The sequence below is a fragment of the Apteryx mantelli genome, chromosome 13, assembly GCF_036417845.1.
Source record: "Apteryx mantelli isolate bAptMan1 chromosome 13, bAptMan1.hap1, whole genome shotgun sequence".
Classification (NCBI taxonomy): domain Eukaryota; kingdom Metazoa; phylum Chordata; class Aves; order Apterygiformes; family Apterygidae; genus Apteryx; species Apteryx mantelli.
The window spans coordinates 18,156,164-18,174,128 of NC_089990.1; the positions used below are offsets into that span (position 1 = coordinate 18,156,164).

The following is a 17,965-nucleotide window of genomic DNA, read 5'->3' on the forward strand; positions in this document are numbered from 1 at the left end:
TTTCTGACTTCCTAAGGTGCATTCATGGCACATTTGCAAGTTTTTTCCTCAAATGCTTTTACCAATAAAAATACACAATTAAAAAAAAATACCATGATTCTGGATGAACAAGCTTCATAAAAATATTCAGTATTGTCAGATGGGCAATAAAATCATAGAATTCAGCAAGGCTAATGTTGGGTGCTGACAGTTTTTGGACAGTGAGCTTGGTCACTACCATCACGAAGGAACAGCATGCACTGTAAACACTCTACTGATAGTCAGACAATAAGGGAAACCCCAAGAAATTAATCTAACTGACTGAACTGTGAAGACGGGGAATTTTAGCCTCCAAAGGCCTTTGAACTCCAGGCCAACTAAACCTATGAAAAGGAAGATGTGAGGTAATCCTATATTGCAGGGAAGTCAACAAAAGGTATTAAAAATTTAAAAAAAAAACAAAGTGGCTTTATCCAGGTACAGTCAAGTGTCTCTTGAATACTTCAGCAATAGTGCATCAGCTTTTAATTTTTGTAAAGTTTGGCTCAGTCAGAAACAGAAATATCCCTGCTCCTTTTAGAGCCAAAACTTATGACAGCAAGCCAGCTCCTGCCTTCATTGTCACCAGGCTCAGAATTTGACCCATTTGTTGAATGTTCTGGCAAACCTGAGAAAAAATTGCATGCATGGGTTTCAAATGAGGCCACCAGTGAGCCAGGGAGAGCAGTGGACTATGTGATAAACTAGATTACACACTTAAGAAACCAGCTACTGCTAGGCATCCATTAGTACACTCCCTTCGCCCTTACCTATCTGCCATGCAGGGTTCAACTAACATTCACTTTGCCATTTGCTTCTCTCTTCTACCAATATTTTGATGGTGGCAAGTGTATTTCTAAAGGATAAAGCAAGATGATCTTTGAAACACTGAAGATGATCTGTGAAACAATAGCCAAAAAAAAAATGAAGTGATACAACAGCCATTCCTCTTGAAATGCCTCAGCCATTTTGTTACTCTTCATACTCAACTATCTCCTCAAAAATAGTCTGAACACTGGCAAAGGGGATTTGCTTTAATTAAGACAACGCTTTGGCATAGGTAAGACATTTTTCTTTCTTGCCTGTTATTCCGCTCCCTCGTGCCTGTTGCTGTTGGGGCTGACAGTGCACCAGCCTATGTCACTAGATGAAAGGATAAGTAGTAAACAGTTGCCTGTGGCCAGAACCAGAAGTAAGGTTGCAGTGGCGATACCACCAGTCACATCTCTCACAGACAAAAGCTAATACAGCCGGGCTGGCTAACATGCTCAGCACCCAGCTCTGTAAGGTACATCAACATCAAAGCAGGCACAGCAATCAGCTCTTCAAGCTCTAACATCGTGGTTTTGGGAAATCCAAACCCATAATCAGGAAAGAATATCCTACACCAGGTTTTAGCTCTCCTGTACTCCATACTAAAGGTTCTTCCCATAATATTGCCAGCAGACAAAGCCATATAGGAATCTTTTATTACACTAAGAAAACCAAGACAACACTGCAAAACAAGTCACTATAGACCCCTTAATAACCTAAAGGAAATAAACTCTGACTTCCAAATCAGCTATACATTTGGAGAACAACTGCTTACTTGTGCATTCTTCAGCTGTCTCTCCTGTTTCAGGTGATTGTATGACATCTGTTGGCCCTGTAGCCATGATATGGTCACTGAAATAAAGATGAAAGCATCAGTTAACTTTTAATCCATCTTCCCAAAAGGCTATGGTCCCACCCAGCATAAAGAAAGAACATTGCTGGATCCCTTTTAAAACTGCATTCCCAAATGCTTATCACAAACACAGCTTGCACACTTATTTTGCGCTTCAGTCACAGAGCTTTTCCTCATTTTTCAGTAACACGTTTATCTAGCCAATACTAACGAACCAGTCTCATTTCTCACCAGCACCTCTTTCGTTTTAGGAAATCAGGATGAAAGTTTGCATTAAATGAAAGAAGCCATTAAACACACCCAACAGAGACTGTAATGCTTCCCAGTCTCAGAATAATGAGTCTTTATGATTGCTGTTTGCTAGAGAGTGACAGCTCCATGCTACTGTAAAAAACATCTTAAGTAAGAGCTGCACTGCTGGGGGTTCATGTAGTACAGTGTCCTCACAGCAGGCACCAAGCTAGTCTGTCAGCATTATAAAAATGAATTAAGCATCAGCACTGAACCGTCATCCTGGGCTACGCTACATTTGTGGAAGCCAATAGATCAAATTTATTTTGGATCCAGTGCAACCAGCTTTTAGCCACAAGCTTTGAAACCTTATCGCAAGCAGGGCTATTGATCAACCAAATTAGCTGATGGCATCACCTTCCTCCCTGATGAAAACAAAAGTTCAGTCTAGTTTTAAGATCATTCAATGTTAACTGGCTCCACTTTGTATTTTCCAAGACTCCTAAATGGGCATCTGTCAGAGACAAAGGAATTAAGCAGCAGACCACAAGAGTTACAGTAGAAATGTCAAGTGACAATGGAAATGTGACGGTTTAGCAGGGCAGCTCATAAATACTGCCCTTTGTTACGGGAGATAGCTACGTGATACATTTACATAGTTAGCAGTTCCAGTCGGCTGTGCCAGGATTTAGAGAGTACGAAATCTTTATTAATAAATGAAAATACTCAGAAACAAGTCCTGCTCCCTTTTCTGCATACTTTCCATAATAATTTTCTACCTAAAAGTAGTGTAACAATACTGATAAGATATCTCAGCAGCAAGCAAGATTACAATTTTATATTAATTTGGCCAGTCAGTAAACTACTGTATTTTCTTCTGTATCACCCACACCTCCTATAATCTGCCATGCCCAAGGGTACTAGTACTTCAGTATGAACCATGGATACCCCACATTCTCAGATAGCCTTAAAACATAAGGTGCACAAAATGAGAGTTAGAGGCAAAGGGCCTGTTGAAATAAAGGCAACAGGCCGTGGATGTAACAGAGACAAGGCTCCTGTGGAAAAGCAGAGTCTGGAGCAAGCTTTCCCTCTGCCATCGCCACACACATACAAATTGCCATGCTGCTGAACCGCAGATAGAAAAGGAGGAGAGGGGCTGCTGTTTCCTTCTGTTTTAACAGATCATCTATGAGCTGTGCACAGAGAAGTGCATTAATGCACTGCACTTCCAAATAGTCTCATCTCAGCCTGCTGAAATCAATGAAGAAGTCATTACAGAGACCAGGACTGACTATATCTTTTCTAAATAAGATGCACTGAGCATGTTTTTAAAACAATTGTTAGACAATACTGAGAAGCGATAAGAAATAAAGCTTTTAAGATTTTTCCTTTGGAATGATCATTACCATTCAACTCTCCTCCCTCTTTATCCCATGTCTCATCAATTATCTCTGGAAATATCTGTATTTCCTTCATACTTTGATTAAAGTGGTCATCAGCAGATTTTCACATTGATTCCTTCTCTGTATTAAAAAGAAATTTGGTTCCATCTTTTTCTGCTCAACTTTATATGCCATGTGCATTGGTTACATTAGACTTTCCTTCAGGGAAAGTATAGTGTATCTGAAATGAAACATCAAGGAAATACTCAACAAATTTGCAGTGGCAAACTGGCAAGTCCCTAGACTTCAGCTTATTTTCACATAATACACGTGGGCCTGACATTTGGCTCATTTGCACCTCTAATTTCTGCTTTGACCACCTTAAATAAAATCAAAGGCAGGCACAATGTTGATTCCATATCCAGCTTTGTTTTCACTGGCTCTACATTCTCACTCAGGATTCTTCTCACTCAGGATCCTTCCAGCCCTTGGAGAGATTTTGACTGCTGTGTTTATAACTGTAAGCATTTATTTCCATTTGGTGTATCTTTTTTACTAGTAGAACTATAATTGCAAAGCAGTTCAGCTCCAAGGCAGTCTCTTTACAGTCAAACCACCTCCTTCATTAACTCAGTTTTAAAGCTGGGCTTTCTGGGGCATATAGAGGTCAAACGTCATTTGCAAAGGTGCATCCAGAATCTGTGGACATGCCCCTTTTAGGGCCCAGTGGTTTGGTGCCTTTTTGTACGTGATGACAGTGTCATAATTGTCCAGAGAACTGCAGAGTGACTTGAGGTAAGGGAAGCCATCACAGATCTTTCTGAGCTTTAAGTTAACAAATATTAAAATGACAAGAAAAAAGAAAATATTTACAACAAAGTGTAAGTTCCACCATTAAAAGACTAATGAAATACCTTAAGAAAAGTTAACATTCAGACAATGTTTAGACTTCAAAGTCTGGTTGCAGTGTCTTGCACTTTACAGAGAACAGCTAGCAAAAGTTCTGGGTAACAAACCCTAGCCTGGAGATCAATGTAATGGAGAGAAAGAGGTTGAAAAGCCATCAATAGAAACACACGTGAGTGCACAGGCATTAAATGATCAAACTCTCAGACATTCACCAATTCCAGTCCTTAATGACAACCGACAGATGCAGTGCTGCACATGGTCAGCACCTATCAATACCATGTTTGTTCAGCTCAATCAGTGGTACAAACCACGTGCACCCTGCAAGCTTTCCCATAGCACTACTCCATTAGACAAAGTTTTAAACAAATATACTAAGTGTATCGATTTTTACTGATAAAAATATCAGGTCAAATAAATGGCCTTTTGCAGCAGCATTTCCAATATTCTTTGGGCCAGGAGATGCTAGAGGACATCTGGGAGAAGGATCTCACAGAGGGATGAAGGAGACTCTCCCCCGGGGGGGAGCAGTCACAGGAGAGCAGTAACAGATCGACAGCTACAGCCAAGGTGGCAGGCAGGGCTGTCAAGTCCCAGGCGCTGTTCATCTTCCGCTAGATGTGCAACAGTGGGCACATTTGCCCATTCCACAACTTTCTAATCCTGCTCTTACTCTTCCTTCACACAGCATTTGCAATCTCTGCCTACGCACAGGCGTCCTACTGCTGGGGTACTGCACAAAGAAGATGCTGAGTCTCTGCTAGACACCTTAAAAGCCAGACCTGGCGCTCCCTATGGTAATTCCCATGCAAGGCCATGGAAAAGACTGAAAGCTTGCTGAGAGCAGCAAGGATTCTGAACATGGTGCTCATCTCTCCCTGCACAGGGCAATGGGCTAGATTATTCAACCTACGAATTAATGAATTACTTGCAAACAGCAAAGAGTTTTCCTGTACAACCGCAATCAAAACAAGCCTGACATTACTGGATCCAATTTGCCATTGGAATTTGCAATGCCAGGGCGTATCTTAAAGCAATAAAACTCCTACGGAGTTGCACAGATTTCTTTACTTTTCAAAGCAGGCAACAGGAGTGAGTTAGCAATCAGCACTGTGCTCATCTGATCTGACGGTTTAGATATGTGCTCCCTGCTATCCCATACACAACTTTCATTAATAATCCTACCATGTTGCACTCAACTGGAGCTTTTCACCTCATTAGAAGAACTAACGAGTCCTGGAAATACTATGCAGGAACAGGGGAAATAGTGTTGTCTCCCTTCTACAAACCAGGGCAGCTGGACAGGTACCTGGATTGCCCCACGAGAGGAGACAGTGACAGGGCTAACACCGTGCAGTCGCAGGGCTGTGTTCTGACCATCCCCTCTGCTCACCAGGGTACAATACTTGAACACGTATATCATGTGTTGAATACAATCTCTAAAAAGAGAAAAGACAATTTCCTTTCACCTCTTGGTCTGTGTATTCAAAGATTCCTGGGAAGTTAACGTTGTATGGGACTCAAGTTTTCTGCATTTAACAAAGGCCCAAGACTAACAGATGTTTCTGCTCAGTCTCAGAAGACACACAGCCTCTTGCGGTCTGAAGGACAGCAAGGAAGAAGACGGAGGAAGAAGATGAAGCAGAAAAGTTGGAGACTCTGCACAGCAAGCAAGCCCCTACACTGCCTTTAGTGATTCTTTAGCCTCAGTCCTATCCTTCTGCATGAGTCTTCTGGAAAACCCTGTGAGAGAGAGTTCAGAGGAGATGCTGACCCCTGAATAGCCTTCTCCTTAACAAATAAATGCTTGAGGAAATAAGGGCTCGGGAATATGAGGCACTGCATTTGGTTAGTGTCCTGATAGCCTAAAGAAGACAGACAACTGGCCGAAGAGGTGAAATTTTTGCCTGGAGCTTTGAAGGACCATTTTCCTTCAGGCAACAAACATCATCTGAACACAAGCTTATGCTCTGAATTTCAGGAAACATGCTTTGCACAGCAAGATGGATCACCACAGGGAGACTCATGCCACTCATCTGGTCCTCTAGGCCATCACTCTGCAGCCAGCCTCCCCCCAAAACACACCTCGAGCTGCAGCAGGATGCCAGGGAAAGCCTCTCTATTTTTCCTGAGCACTGAGTTTCATAAAAACACAGGATGAGAGAAGCTTTAGGATTCAGATCACATTCTTCAGCAGAAGTGGACTGATGGGTTAAATTTTTACTCTGTCTTATTAAAGCACGTTAGAGGACTTTGTTCTGACAAAATGTGGTTGGTTGCTTTCCTCCCTGGGAACCCTGCAAGCTAAGGAACTATCAATGAACTTGTTAATCCAATGACGGTAACTGAGCCAAATTCTGCCTCTGCAAGTTCTCCCTCTGCAACCCCACTGAACAGCATTTCAGAGCCAACTGTAAAACAACAGCAGAACCAGCAAGATTTCCATCCAATTTTCAGATCCCTTGAGCTTATCAGAAACTGAACGAACAAAGCTCCCATTGCTCTCCGTGCACGGAGCCAAGCAAACCGCACTTCAAGGCCCACATTCAGGGCACATGCTGAAGAGTACAGGATCCCACAAACAACTTGGCTGAAACAGTACTGCACGACATGACAGCGGGCACTGGGATCTGACCTTGCACAGCTGATCTCATCATACTCTTCTACAGCACAGTCCTTCTGGGACAAATTTCCCACAGTTTTGACCAGCTGGTCAGTTTTACTGGGGGAGCCCAGCTAGATTATAGCAGTTTTAAGCAGGCATAAGAGAACAGCGCAAACAGCGGTTTACACTAGGACCCTCGTTGCTGCCTTCACTGATAGCAGTGAGGAGGGGGAGCCTACAAAGTTAATGAAGACTGCTCTTGTAATCGCCACAGCAAGAGGGAGAGTTTAGGAAAGTTTAAGGCCCTTTTCCACAGATCGCAAATAATACAGTAATAGCAGCTATCAGGAAGTCTGGATAAGCAGCCTGACAATATTTAATATCAATAAAAATACTCTCTCCCAGGATCAAACAGCGTTCATAATTCCCCGTAGCATCAGACAACACTCAGACCCTACCCTTGAAGAGATATCCAGAGCAAACAACTGTTCACATAAAAGAGACCTACTCACAGCTTTCACACTCTGCATTCGGACAACGCACCCCTCACAGCCCTCCGTCCCAACGCCCTCGCTTCACAGAGAAGGCCTGCCAGAAGACAGGTCCCACTGTGCTGAACTCTTTACCTACGGTCTGCTCTGAGGAGCCTGTCTGACAGCGTTTCGGAAGGATTTCTGCTATGCAGCAGTGCCTGAAGTATCATGCGCTGCCTTCCTAGTGAGCGTGTGTGTAACACTAATGGAAAGCAGCTGGTGGGCTGAAGCCGACTTAAAAAAAAAAAGTAACAGGAGGAAATGCCTTTCATACAGTCACACAGGCTCAGTCTGTAATTGTGTGAGAAGCCAAACGGATAAGAAGGGGGAAGGGCAAATGAGACAAAAAAACATTCGCAAGCTACTACAGAAAGCAGAGCGGAAATGCACATGCTGTTACCAGTCCAGGACCTGGGAGAGTAAATGCCCCTGCCCCTGCATCCTGCCCCATCTCCACAAGACTCACTCCCTCTCGGCAACTGGGGCCTCTGCTAAATCACTGCAGAAAGGTCTCCCTGCATGTGGGGACACGACTGCAGCGTATATACACAGACCTGTGTTAGCTTAAACCCAGGGCAGGTACCAGCAGCAGAGTAGCTGCTAGTTCGTATTCAGCTGGCAAGGCTGAATTGAAGTCCAAACCACCACGGCTTTGCCACACTTGGCACCCACACCAGGCAGATTAAGCTATTTCGGGCTTGCTACCTCAAGCAGCCCTCGCACCCCTGATTAGACTGCAGCACTTATTAGCGTGACCTTGTGCAGCTGCTGTCAGGGCAGGGATCCCTACTGCAAGTTTGCATCTGCCCAGACAATAGGCAGAGCAAATATATACCCGTAAGTAAAAAGGCAAGTAAAATGCTTCTGATTAGCCTACCCCCACTAATAATTTATAGCATAAATTTTGCATTGCATTTCCTGGTCCGCACAAATCAGGGGAAACGTGACAGAACCTTGCTCAAATTAAGATTGGCGCTAATATAGTCACCATCCGAGCACAGGCAAGAGCTCAGCCAATATTTTGGGCCCAGACCACCTCCATTGTAAAGCAATGTATATTAATTGATTTTGGTTGAATTGCACCATTTGGCACCAGCATAGGAATAAGTCAGTGCTTTTCCTATGTAGTAATTACTTTTCTTTAAACTACCACACTGGGGAAATTTCAGGAAACAGCTGGAATGAGGCTCTTCCATACTTCCTAAAAAGAAGTAAAAGAAGCATCAAAGTCATCCAGCAACCGTACTAAGGAAGTAGCACATTGCCAGCATTAGGAGACCCTCTCAGATCTACTTGACACGGATACATTTGGAATAGTTGGGGGCTGGGGGGAAAGGGGAACATGCCTTTAAAATCAACAAGAATACAGCCAAAGACTGCCTTTGTCAGTTATGGAGTTACACCCAGGAAGCATTACTGCCTTTGGAAACAGTTTCAAGAGCAGAGCAACAGGAAATGTCACGCCACTATCACTAAACAACAGCCATGCCCCATGCTAGCACAGTCAGGATGCCAGAGAGTCAAGCACGGGAATAAAAATAAAGCTTACTGTCTCTGCCTCGCCATGTGTACATTCAGCAAATACACTTCATCTTCCTTTCCAAACCTGGGCGGTGGGCATATTCGCCCACTGTTTTCTAGATTATATGTGCACTTTTTACCCACTCCCCAAACCCCTAATTCATATTGTGCCACCTGTGGCCTCCCAGGCTAAAGCTGGATGACTGATGTTCGACCTATGGTGTGAAAGGCCCTGGGAGCCCATGGGCTGCTTCACCGGGGTCAGTGAAACGTAGCTAAGAAAAGGAGTCTACCATCAGCTGGCCTCAGCATGCTCTACAGGAGCTTGAAAAACTGCATGTCTGAGAAAACTCTACGGAAATTGTCAGTATCTGCAAACTGTGAAGGTGAAAACCATCAGTTTAGACCATAAAGTCTTTGAGACAGAGCTCATCTTTTAAATATATCCTAGCAGACTGAGACTACTGGACTGGTACTCAGCAGAACTGGCTATTTTCCCTGGCTCTGTCACTGGATAACAGAGCAAATTACTGGACTACTGAGAGTAGGCGAGTTACTTATCGCTCAGCTTTGAGTTTCTTCACCTGTGCAATCGCAATGGTCATACTGCAATACTTGGAAAACTTGAAGAACCCCACAGAGGAGCTAAGCACTACCACCACAAGGGGAGACTACCACAATAGAGTCCTACCAGCTGACACTGCTACCATGTGCTACCACTGTACAAGTAATAAATAACAAAAAATAGAAATTTTTGCAAGAGTGGCCTACATACCTGCCCTGCCCCTGTATTTGAATCTCAGACTGGTTTCCAAGATCTTATTCACACAAAATCAGAAGAATCATTGCATCCTAAGCCTGAAAGAAAGAATCTGGAGACCTTTTTTAACAAACTAAGCTGCCTGAACTTTGCAGGGAAAATGGGGCTGAAACAATAGCAAAATGAATGCCAGAATTGAAACATGTGACCGTAGGGTATGTCAAAGCTTTTTTTTACTTTTTTCCGAAATGGTCACTTATCCCTCAATTTGTGGGTTAAAGAATAGCTTTAGGACACGAAAAAATAAAAAGCTTCAGATAGATCAAACTGCTCAGAGCACATCTGATTCCAAAAGGATTTAATATAGACATTTAGTGCTCAGGAATTCAAACTGCACTGAAAAAAGAAGAGGCTAAGAGAAATTTCCAGAGCTAACTGTATTATAAATGTTCACTCTGAGGACCAAACTGTCATAAAAACAGTCAGCCATCTTTTGGCTGTAAGAGAGTAAATAAAATGCAGGCTTTGTGGTCTCAGAAGCTGCCTTTGGCAGTGAGGTTGGGAAATCTCTCTTCAAGTCCCCAAATCCTGTTGGGGCAACATCTACTGCCTGTACACACGCAGAAATAAAAGCAAGGTCAGCTCACTCCTATGTTGAAACACACTGTGCCTGGCTGGCAAAATCCCATGAGCTTCCACTGACCGTGGGTATTTCCGGAATTCAGACCCCGTTTTGGCTGCTGATCTTAGCCAGAACCAGGGGAAGGTCTAGGGCAGCTTCTAGGCTTACAAAAGGAGCTCTTCTCCTCGAGCTTTTTTGGAGTTTGAGGGTCTCCCTTCTTTGCTCTTAGGGAAACCTTCTGCTATCCATGCTCCACTTTCCTGGCTGCTCTCTCTGGAGCCTCAAGTTAGCAAGCTCCTGAAGCGCACATTCAACTTGAAGCACACAAAGGCCCTTTAGAGCCAAGGGAGATCATTCATGTGTTTAAACCAACGCCTGAGTCATTTCTCTACCAGAAGTATTTACTGACTTGTCTCTTTAGTGTGAGCAGCCACTTTAAAGGGATTCTACAGTTCCGAGATTCCAGCTACAAATACCTCTCTGCGAGTCACACAAGCCTCAGCATCCCCAAAGATGTTGTAAAAGGAACACGTGGTCCATGCTTGTGACTTCATGTTCATTACGTTTAATTTTTCAGACTTTGGGGCAGTCAAGAGAGACACAGGAACTCAAATCCCTAATCCCAAGAAGCTGAGGGTTAAATTCAAATGGGAATTATAATGCCCAGGAAAAAAACATTTAAGCTGGCGAAGAAGGAAGCAGGGTTTGGATTCTCAGAGTAAATAAAATACAGCTAAGGTAAGAACATCTGAGCTATTGCTGGTTTGCACCAATGGAGTATCAAACCGTATCAAACTGTGTTCTGCAGAAGGCAACAGCACCAGGGAGCAGAGAGGGTATGTAACAGTAGAAATTCCCAGGAGGGGGACAGCAAAGACAATAAGGACTGCAAGAAGGGTACTGACAAGAGGGCATTGGGGAAAAAATCATATGGGCACAGACATCCATAAGGTCTTAGCAGGCCAAGAGCTGCAAGGACGGAAGGAAGCAGTAAGACAGTCTGCATTTTTTGAAGGAAAACAATGAAATTTCAACTTCTAGAATATTCTTTTCACAAAACTGAGAGGATCGAAAGTGGTTTGATTGCTAGAGTGAATCAGCAAACAAATCCTCTGCACCTCCTTCAGATTTGTATCGTCCCACATATACAGATAGTTTGATGATTAACACAATGTCTACATCATATTCTGAGCCAGAGTGTTCAAAATACATCCCATTTGTGTCTGAACTACCGTGTGGATCTGAACTATGTTGCTAGATGAGTGATACTTAGAAGGCCTGGCAAATGCACACAGTTACATATTTCTTAGAATGAATAAGCAAAAGTGAATTCATCATGAATAAAAGTCAAACATTTAGTTCACTAATTAGCACCAGACCCCTGGAACTCTGAGGCCAAAAGAAACAACCACCACAAAAATTTGGAGCTGGAATGCCGCCTCAGCTCTGGCATGGGTGTTTAAAAAGCAAAATCAGGCAGCTTTGCCTGCACAGCAAAGTTATCCTGCTCTGACTGAAATCGCTTCCCCCTCTAACCGCGACAAGGATACCAGAGCTACAGCACGATTGCAGAATACACTATACCGCAGGATACCCTGGTACCAGTACATCTGCACGTATGCAGCAGCGTGCACTGGTGTAATGATACATTTAAAAGATGAATGATGGTGTGTGTGGCCTGGGCCTCAGCTTCTTCATGTAGATCACAGGGGAAATGTTGAGCTGTTAGCACAGCCCTGACTCTTAACACAGTGATGAACTGTGACAGCTCAGCATCTGCAAGCAAACTCAGACAAGATATTAAATGACTGACTTTGTTTAAACAGTGACTCCCACAATGAAGCCATGAAAGGCCACCTGCTCTCTCAATAAAAATATTTATTAATAATAAAACAAAAAGATACAAAAAGATCTGCAGTTAGTATTTGCTGTATTTGAAACACTGGGTAACTCCTTGATCCATAATAGTTTTACCAACCTTGAAAGTGCAACAGATTTAGCTCAGTCCTATAAGCGTACATGATTTTAGAGTGAAGCTTTTGGTAAGCACCTGTGCAACTTGTGCTCAACTGTTCAACAGCAGTAACCCTTAAGAGGAAAAAAAAAAAAATCAACCTTCAGAATTACCTCATGTTTTTTGCCTGTCTCCCCACAAGCAGATTCGTCTCAGAGTTACCCAACTTTGGCTGATAATCAGCTCCAGCTGCCCTACACCAGCTCAGGTTATCTACCGGAAGCACAGCTTGGACCTAGTACATTTTTGTCATAAGTATCTACAGCCAAATTTCCGCTTTTAAAGCCAATTCTAGGTCTTCACATCACAACCTTAAACTTTCAAGGAACCTCTGTACAAGGAGGAAATGACAAATTAATCTCTCCAGATGGTTGGAAGGGTACAAAGCTAGACACTGAGCAGTACGAGTTTCTGCTTAAGGAGAGAACAGAAGGCAAAATTATGACAAGATGTTTTCACTGGCAAAATAAGATAGACAAAAAGCTGACAGCCAAATGGTGCGTAAGAGTGAGAATCACATTCAGGGGATTGTCCCAAACTGAGAAGCTTCTGCTCCAGGGCAAGAGAAGCAGGACAGGCAGTATTAGAGGTGCTCATCCATCAAATACTCAGTACCTTGGTGGTGGGGAAAGGGCTGCTCTGCCGAAGCCAAGGAGACGGGCACGCCTGCCGGGAATTCCCTGCTTACAGCCAGCAAATGCACCGCATCACTGTGGCTGCGAAAACAAACACCGTCCAGAGAGAGGTGCGAACACAGCGAGAAGCACTGGGAGAGGTGGAGTGACTCTCTGGCCATATCAAGCCTCAGCTGAACTTCTTGCACAGAGATGAGTCAAATGGAATGAATCAACACACAGAAAGAGCTGATCTTTTTGTTAGTAATACAACACCATTGTGCTGACTGTGCCCAGCCGCCTGCAGTACCATGGCTCCACCACCTCCTGACTGCTTTTGTCCACTCTCTCCACTTATTCTTGAGTAAGAAAACAGGGTTAAGTCTGTACACATTTAATACCAGGCAGGGTGGTGAACAATCCCTGTGGGCAGAAGACAAAATGCCCACCAATCGCCACATACAGGAACAAGCTCAAAGGTTGGGTATTCAAACATTACCCGAGACCCATAACGCCTGGGGAGTCCCTTCAGCTCAGCTCACCCTCTCCGACCTGGCTCCAGTCACGCGAACCCTCCACTTTCTACAAAAGCACACGCCTTCTCCTCTTCGATGCTTCGCCCCTTGCTCCCTCTGTAAGCCCTTTCTTGAAACCCGCTGTTGTCACCTCTGTCTGGATCCAAGGATTCTCTCTGCTCTGGTGAACCTGCTTTCCTGGACAGGAGCCACCTTTTATCCTCAGATATTTTCATCTCAAAAAAAAACCCACCAAAAAACCGTTAGTGAGTGACTCTTGTCCTCACTGGGAAATAATGTGTTGAAGAGGTGTACAAAAAAGTCAAGTAAACAAATATATTTCAGGATACCCAAGTGTTCCTGGCAAGCAGTTCATCTCACCAGAATGGATCGGCTGTACAGACAGACCGGGGTCACCAGGGGACCGCAGCAGTAGCTCCAGTAAGTACTGCCGACGAGTGCCTGCCCCAGCTCCGGGGCAGCACCCACTGACTCCAAACTGCATTGCCTCCTGACAGCTGCCGTCCTAACTGAGCCTAGGACTGCTGAGCCAAGCCCAGGTATGCAGGGGGACGCTGCAGATGGGGATGGCCAGGGAACTCGGTGTCTCACTTTAAGCGGTCCATGAGCCCTGGAGAGACGCTCTTGGGGCTCCGTGTTGGAACACGAGCCCAGGAGCAGAACTTCGGGTACTGTGGAGAGTCACCAAACTCAGCTACTTGGGCCCTGCAGCGATTACACAGCTCCAAAAGCAAGAGATGCCACAGGAAGCGAATGAGCTGCTGACAGAGCAGAACCAACAGTTTTAAACTGCCTCCCTTCCCCACGGTGCCAAGTCGCTACTTCAGTAGCCATCAGCGGTGCTTTAAACCCCTTCCAGTTCACTTGCTGGTGTCGAAGCTAAAACAGCAGCTGTTTGCTACGGATGGGGAACCAGAGGCTCTAAGGAGCTTACACGGATATAAAAGCTGTAAAAAGTGTATTATGCACCTAGGATGCAGGGACTCCTAGCACTCCCTCCCCTGTCCCCTGTGAGCCTCTCCAGCAAGCAGGCTGGGGCCAGCGGAGCAGGACGGGAGGGACGGGGGCACAGAACAGCCGTCTCGGCTTAGTTCACTATCAGTCAAGTAGGCAGCACTATCCCACCTCTGCAATAATCCCAGCAAACTCTGAAATCTCTTTCTGACATTCATCTGAATAGGCAATTACACAAGGTACAGCAATAAAGCAACAGCACCTAATCCAGTAAACAAATTTTACCAAATGCCCTGGTCACAACATCATTTAAAATTTTCACTGTCTTTCATCTCAGACAATATAAAAATATATTGAAAATGATACTGATACATCCCTTGATCAACTGCTTTATCCAAATGCTGAACTTGCCTGCAGAGTAAGAGTGCATATCAGCATTTCTTGACAATTTTGGACTGTAAGTAAAGAATACAATATCCCATTGGAAGTGCAGAGATTGGCACAGAAGAACATACTCAAATTGAAATACGTCCATAATTCTGGGACTGCTTATGAAAGGCACCATGAAATCTTGAGTGACCACATTAAGTACAGACCAGTTAAATACGTTTTCTTATAGTCTGTTATAGAAACCATTTCTGAGCCGGCATGCAAAGCCTTCAGCCAAATATTTTTTATAACTTCTAACACACTCTATTTGTCTTTGGAAATTGGCAGTTTGCATTGACCATCAGTGAACTTAGTATTCAAGCAACCACATTGTCAGCTCACAACTATATATTTGGCTGGTATCAAACACTGAAAGACAGTTATGAATAGATTCCTCCCCAAGCTTTAGAAAAGTCATCATATCTGGCCAGAACTGATAGTCTTTTCTGACATCATACTAGGGCCAAGCACAATGAAATTTTGCAACAAGGATGAGCTACAAACCTTTTGGAAGAAGAACAATCCAGGATTATTCAGGTTGCAGGCGCTCATTAAAGAGAAATATGAAAACAACCTACCTCTTCTATTTCAGTGGGGTGGCAGCCAAGCTTGGGGCTGTGGTGAAGAATTAGCTGGATAAGGCTTTGGGATTTTTTTTTCCCTATGTGACATCTCATAAAAGAGCACGAACAAAGCAGAGGGGCAGAACTGACTGTGGAAAGATGAGATGCAGACAGACGTTGTTGCAGTGCACAAAGGCAGAGCCGTTGCTTCTCCTCGCAAAACATGGGGGAACGCAGGCGGACGTGACAGCAGCACAGCGGAGAAGCTACCCAGGGCAGCTTTTAAAGCAGCCCAGGTGCTGTAGCTAGACCCAGCAGCTCACAGCCCTGCATGGACCCTCTCCCAGCTTCCGTGGCAGGTTTTACAGCCTGTGCTGAGCTCTATGCTGCTTTGGCTACATCGCTACTGGTACCCAAGCCAATAGTTTAAAATATAGAAGTCACTTCATTCCAGAATAACTTTCATTCGCAAAGAAACTAACTGCTCCAGGCAAAACATCCATGGGAGGACTTGGGGAAGCTATTCCAATGACCCTTTTGTCCAGGAAGACAAACTCTTTATGTCAAACTCCCAACAAATTTCACCCAAAATTAATCTCAGGCGCCAAACATCACTTTTACCTAATGTCTTAGACTTGTTTTAACTGCCAATAATCACAGCCAAAGCAGAATATAAAATCTGGAAAGACTGCCAAGTATTAACAGTTGCATTAATCCACTGGGGAACTTATCACACAGCTGAAACAACACGTTGAGGAATATAATCTGAATGGACACCCAGTGCTGAGACCTAACTGAAGAGTAACGAGAAAGAAGAATTTGTTGGAGAAAACAAATTGATCCCTATTAAACAGGTGAAGATCCACCAGGAAAGAAGTGATTATATGCCATCTGAAAGAAGTCTCATCTACGCATTCTTTATAGTTTCTCCCACCTTTCCAAGTTTGCTTTAACCGCATTAGATGCTGGAAGACACTGGAGAAAAACAACTTAGCATAAATGAAACAATGTAAATTGATTTTCCCTGTCAACACAATAAAATACAAGTGCCAATCCCTCTGCCTTCATCAGGTCTCATTCTTAGCATTTTTTTAGTTGTGACCACATCCCCCCTCTTTCCAAATATTTAGATCCCTCTCATAGACACTCTTAAGAATTTCAAAGGAGAAGAGTCAAAGTGGGATGGAAATGCTAACTGAAATACAATAAGAATTGGGTGCCTTTGAAAATCCAGATTTCCATCAAAGTAATATGAGTCAAATTGTTGGTATGAAGGATACAACCTTTAGGAGAGGGAGAAGGAGAAAGAGTGAATTGAGAGTTTCATTTTTGAACTGGAGTTTTTTTCCTCTGCTAACCAGGACTTCATCCATCTATTTAAATATCATAATTCATATCTTAAGCCTCAAGATACTACTTTGCAAGCCTTCTTCCCTCTCTTCAATCCCATACTGTATGCAAGAATAGAGCCCTCTACAGTCTGCTGATGCAAAACATTATCAAAAGCCACTGCTCAGCTTTTGCAGCCGAGAATTTCATTCCATTCCTTAGCAGTGAGAATGTCAAAGGAAAAAACAAAATGTGTCTTCATGGTTTTTTAAAGCACAAATACAAACATGCATTGTCCCATCCTCTTCTCCCTTTACAGCCTGCTCCAACAGAACATGACAGTGAAGCAACCAAAATATTTATTTTAAATAAAACCAAATCTCTCAACAGGGAGCAATTACAGAAACAAACCTCAGGTTGCTTATACAAAAAATGAGCACATCAAGTTCTCAACGAGCATATCATATAATGCCAGGTTTGTAGCGGAACATTTTTAAAAGCCAATGTGCATTTCTATATTTTTCTTTTTATTTGTTAATATATAATCAATGTAGCTAATCAGTAAGGAAGAGGATATTTTTTCTTCTTGCTATAATTAGACAAGAAAAGATTCTTAATTCTTTTAACAATATTTAGTGTTTGCCACTGGACTTATACCCGTGAAGGGAAAAACATGCTCAATTTTCATTAGTTTGGTATTTCAGTCAGAATTGATTTTTTGCACTTCTGTACTCAGAGTGGTACTTCGGGATCAAAGCATAAGCACTTTGTTCAGAGCTGCTGAGGCAGTAGAACAGAGACAGAATTTTAAAGTACCCACTAGACTCAGCTCACTTTGGAAAGGTGGAGGGAGGGCTCAGCATGGCACTTACTTTTTACTTTTCAGGCAACTGTAGAATCCAGCCATGGTCCTTCCCGGGAGGCGCGTGTGCATTTAATTCATCCTTGTGTGTGGATGCCAGCACAAAGATTCTGCAGCTTCGTATCCTGCTCACCAAATGCCCACACACACACTCAAGAAAGCCAGCATGCCGATGCAATTACCAGCCAGATAAAGTTCCTGATCTGAGGCCCTCAGACTCTGCTGAACTGGGTCCAAGGAGGGCTGTGCTTGTTCCATAAATGGTTATGAATTGTTAACTCCCCCTTTTCCTGTCTCCTTCCAGCTCTTGGTAAGCACAGCATCCTAAGTGTAAAATACCATATGGCATTTGATTCTGTCTCCCCGTGGGACTAATGAGAGGCTTGGTTGTAATTAGGATGTGAAGAAGCCCTGAGG

The 17,965-nt window shown here is 43.6% G+C and overlaps 1 protein-coding gene across 7 annotated transcripts in view; it reads right to left on the minus strand.

The window, feature by feature from the left end:
* KIAA1210 (KIAA1210 ortholog) overlaps nt 1-17,638 on the minus strand; it is a 46,264-nt gene extending 28,626 nt beyond the window's left edge. For all 7 annotated transcript variants that reach the window (XM_067304223.1, XM_067304222.1, XM_067304220.1 and 4 more), the window contains exons 1-2: nt 17,559-17,638; nt 1,607-1,683 (exon numbers count right to left, since the gene is read on the minus strand). In XM_067304223.1, coding sequence (XP_067160324.1) covers nt 1,607-1,683; nt 17,559-17,620 — 139 coding nt within the window. In that variant the 5' untranslated portion in view covers nt 17,621-17,638. The remainder of the gene's footprint in view (nt 1-1,606; nt 1,684-17,558) is intronic.
* Between the last annotated feature and the right edge of the window lie 327 nt (nt 17,639-17,965).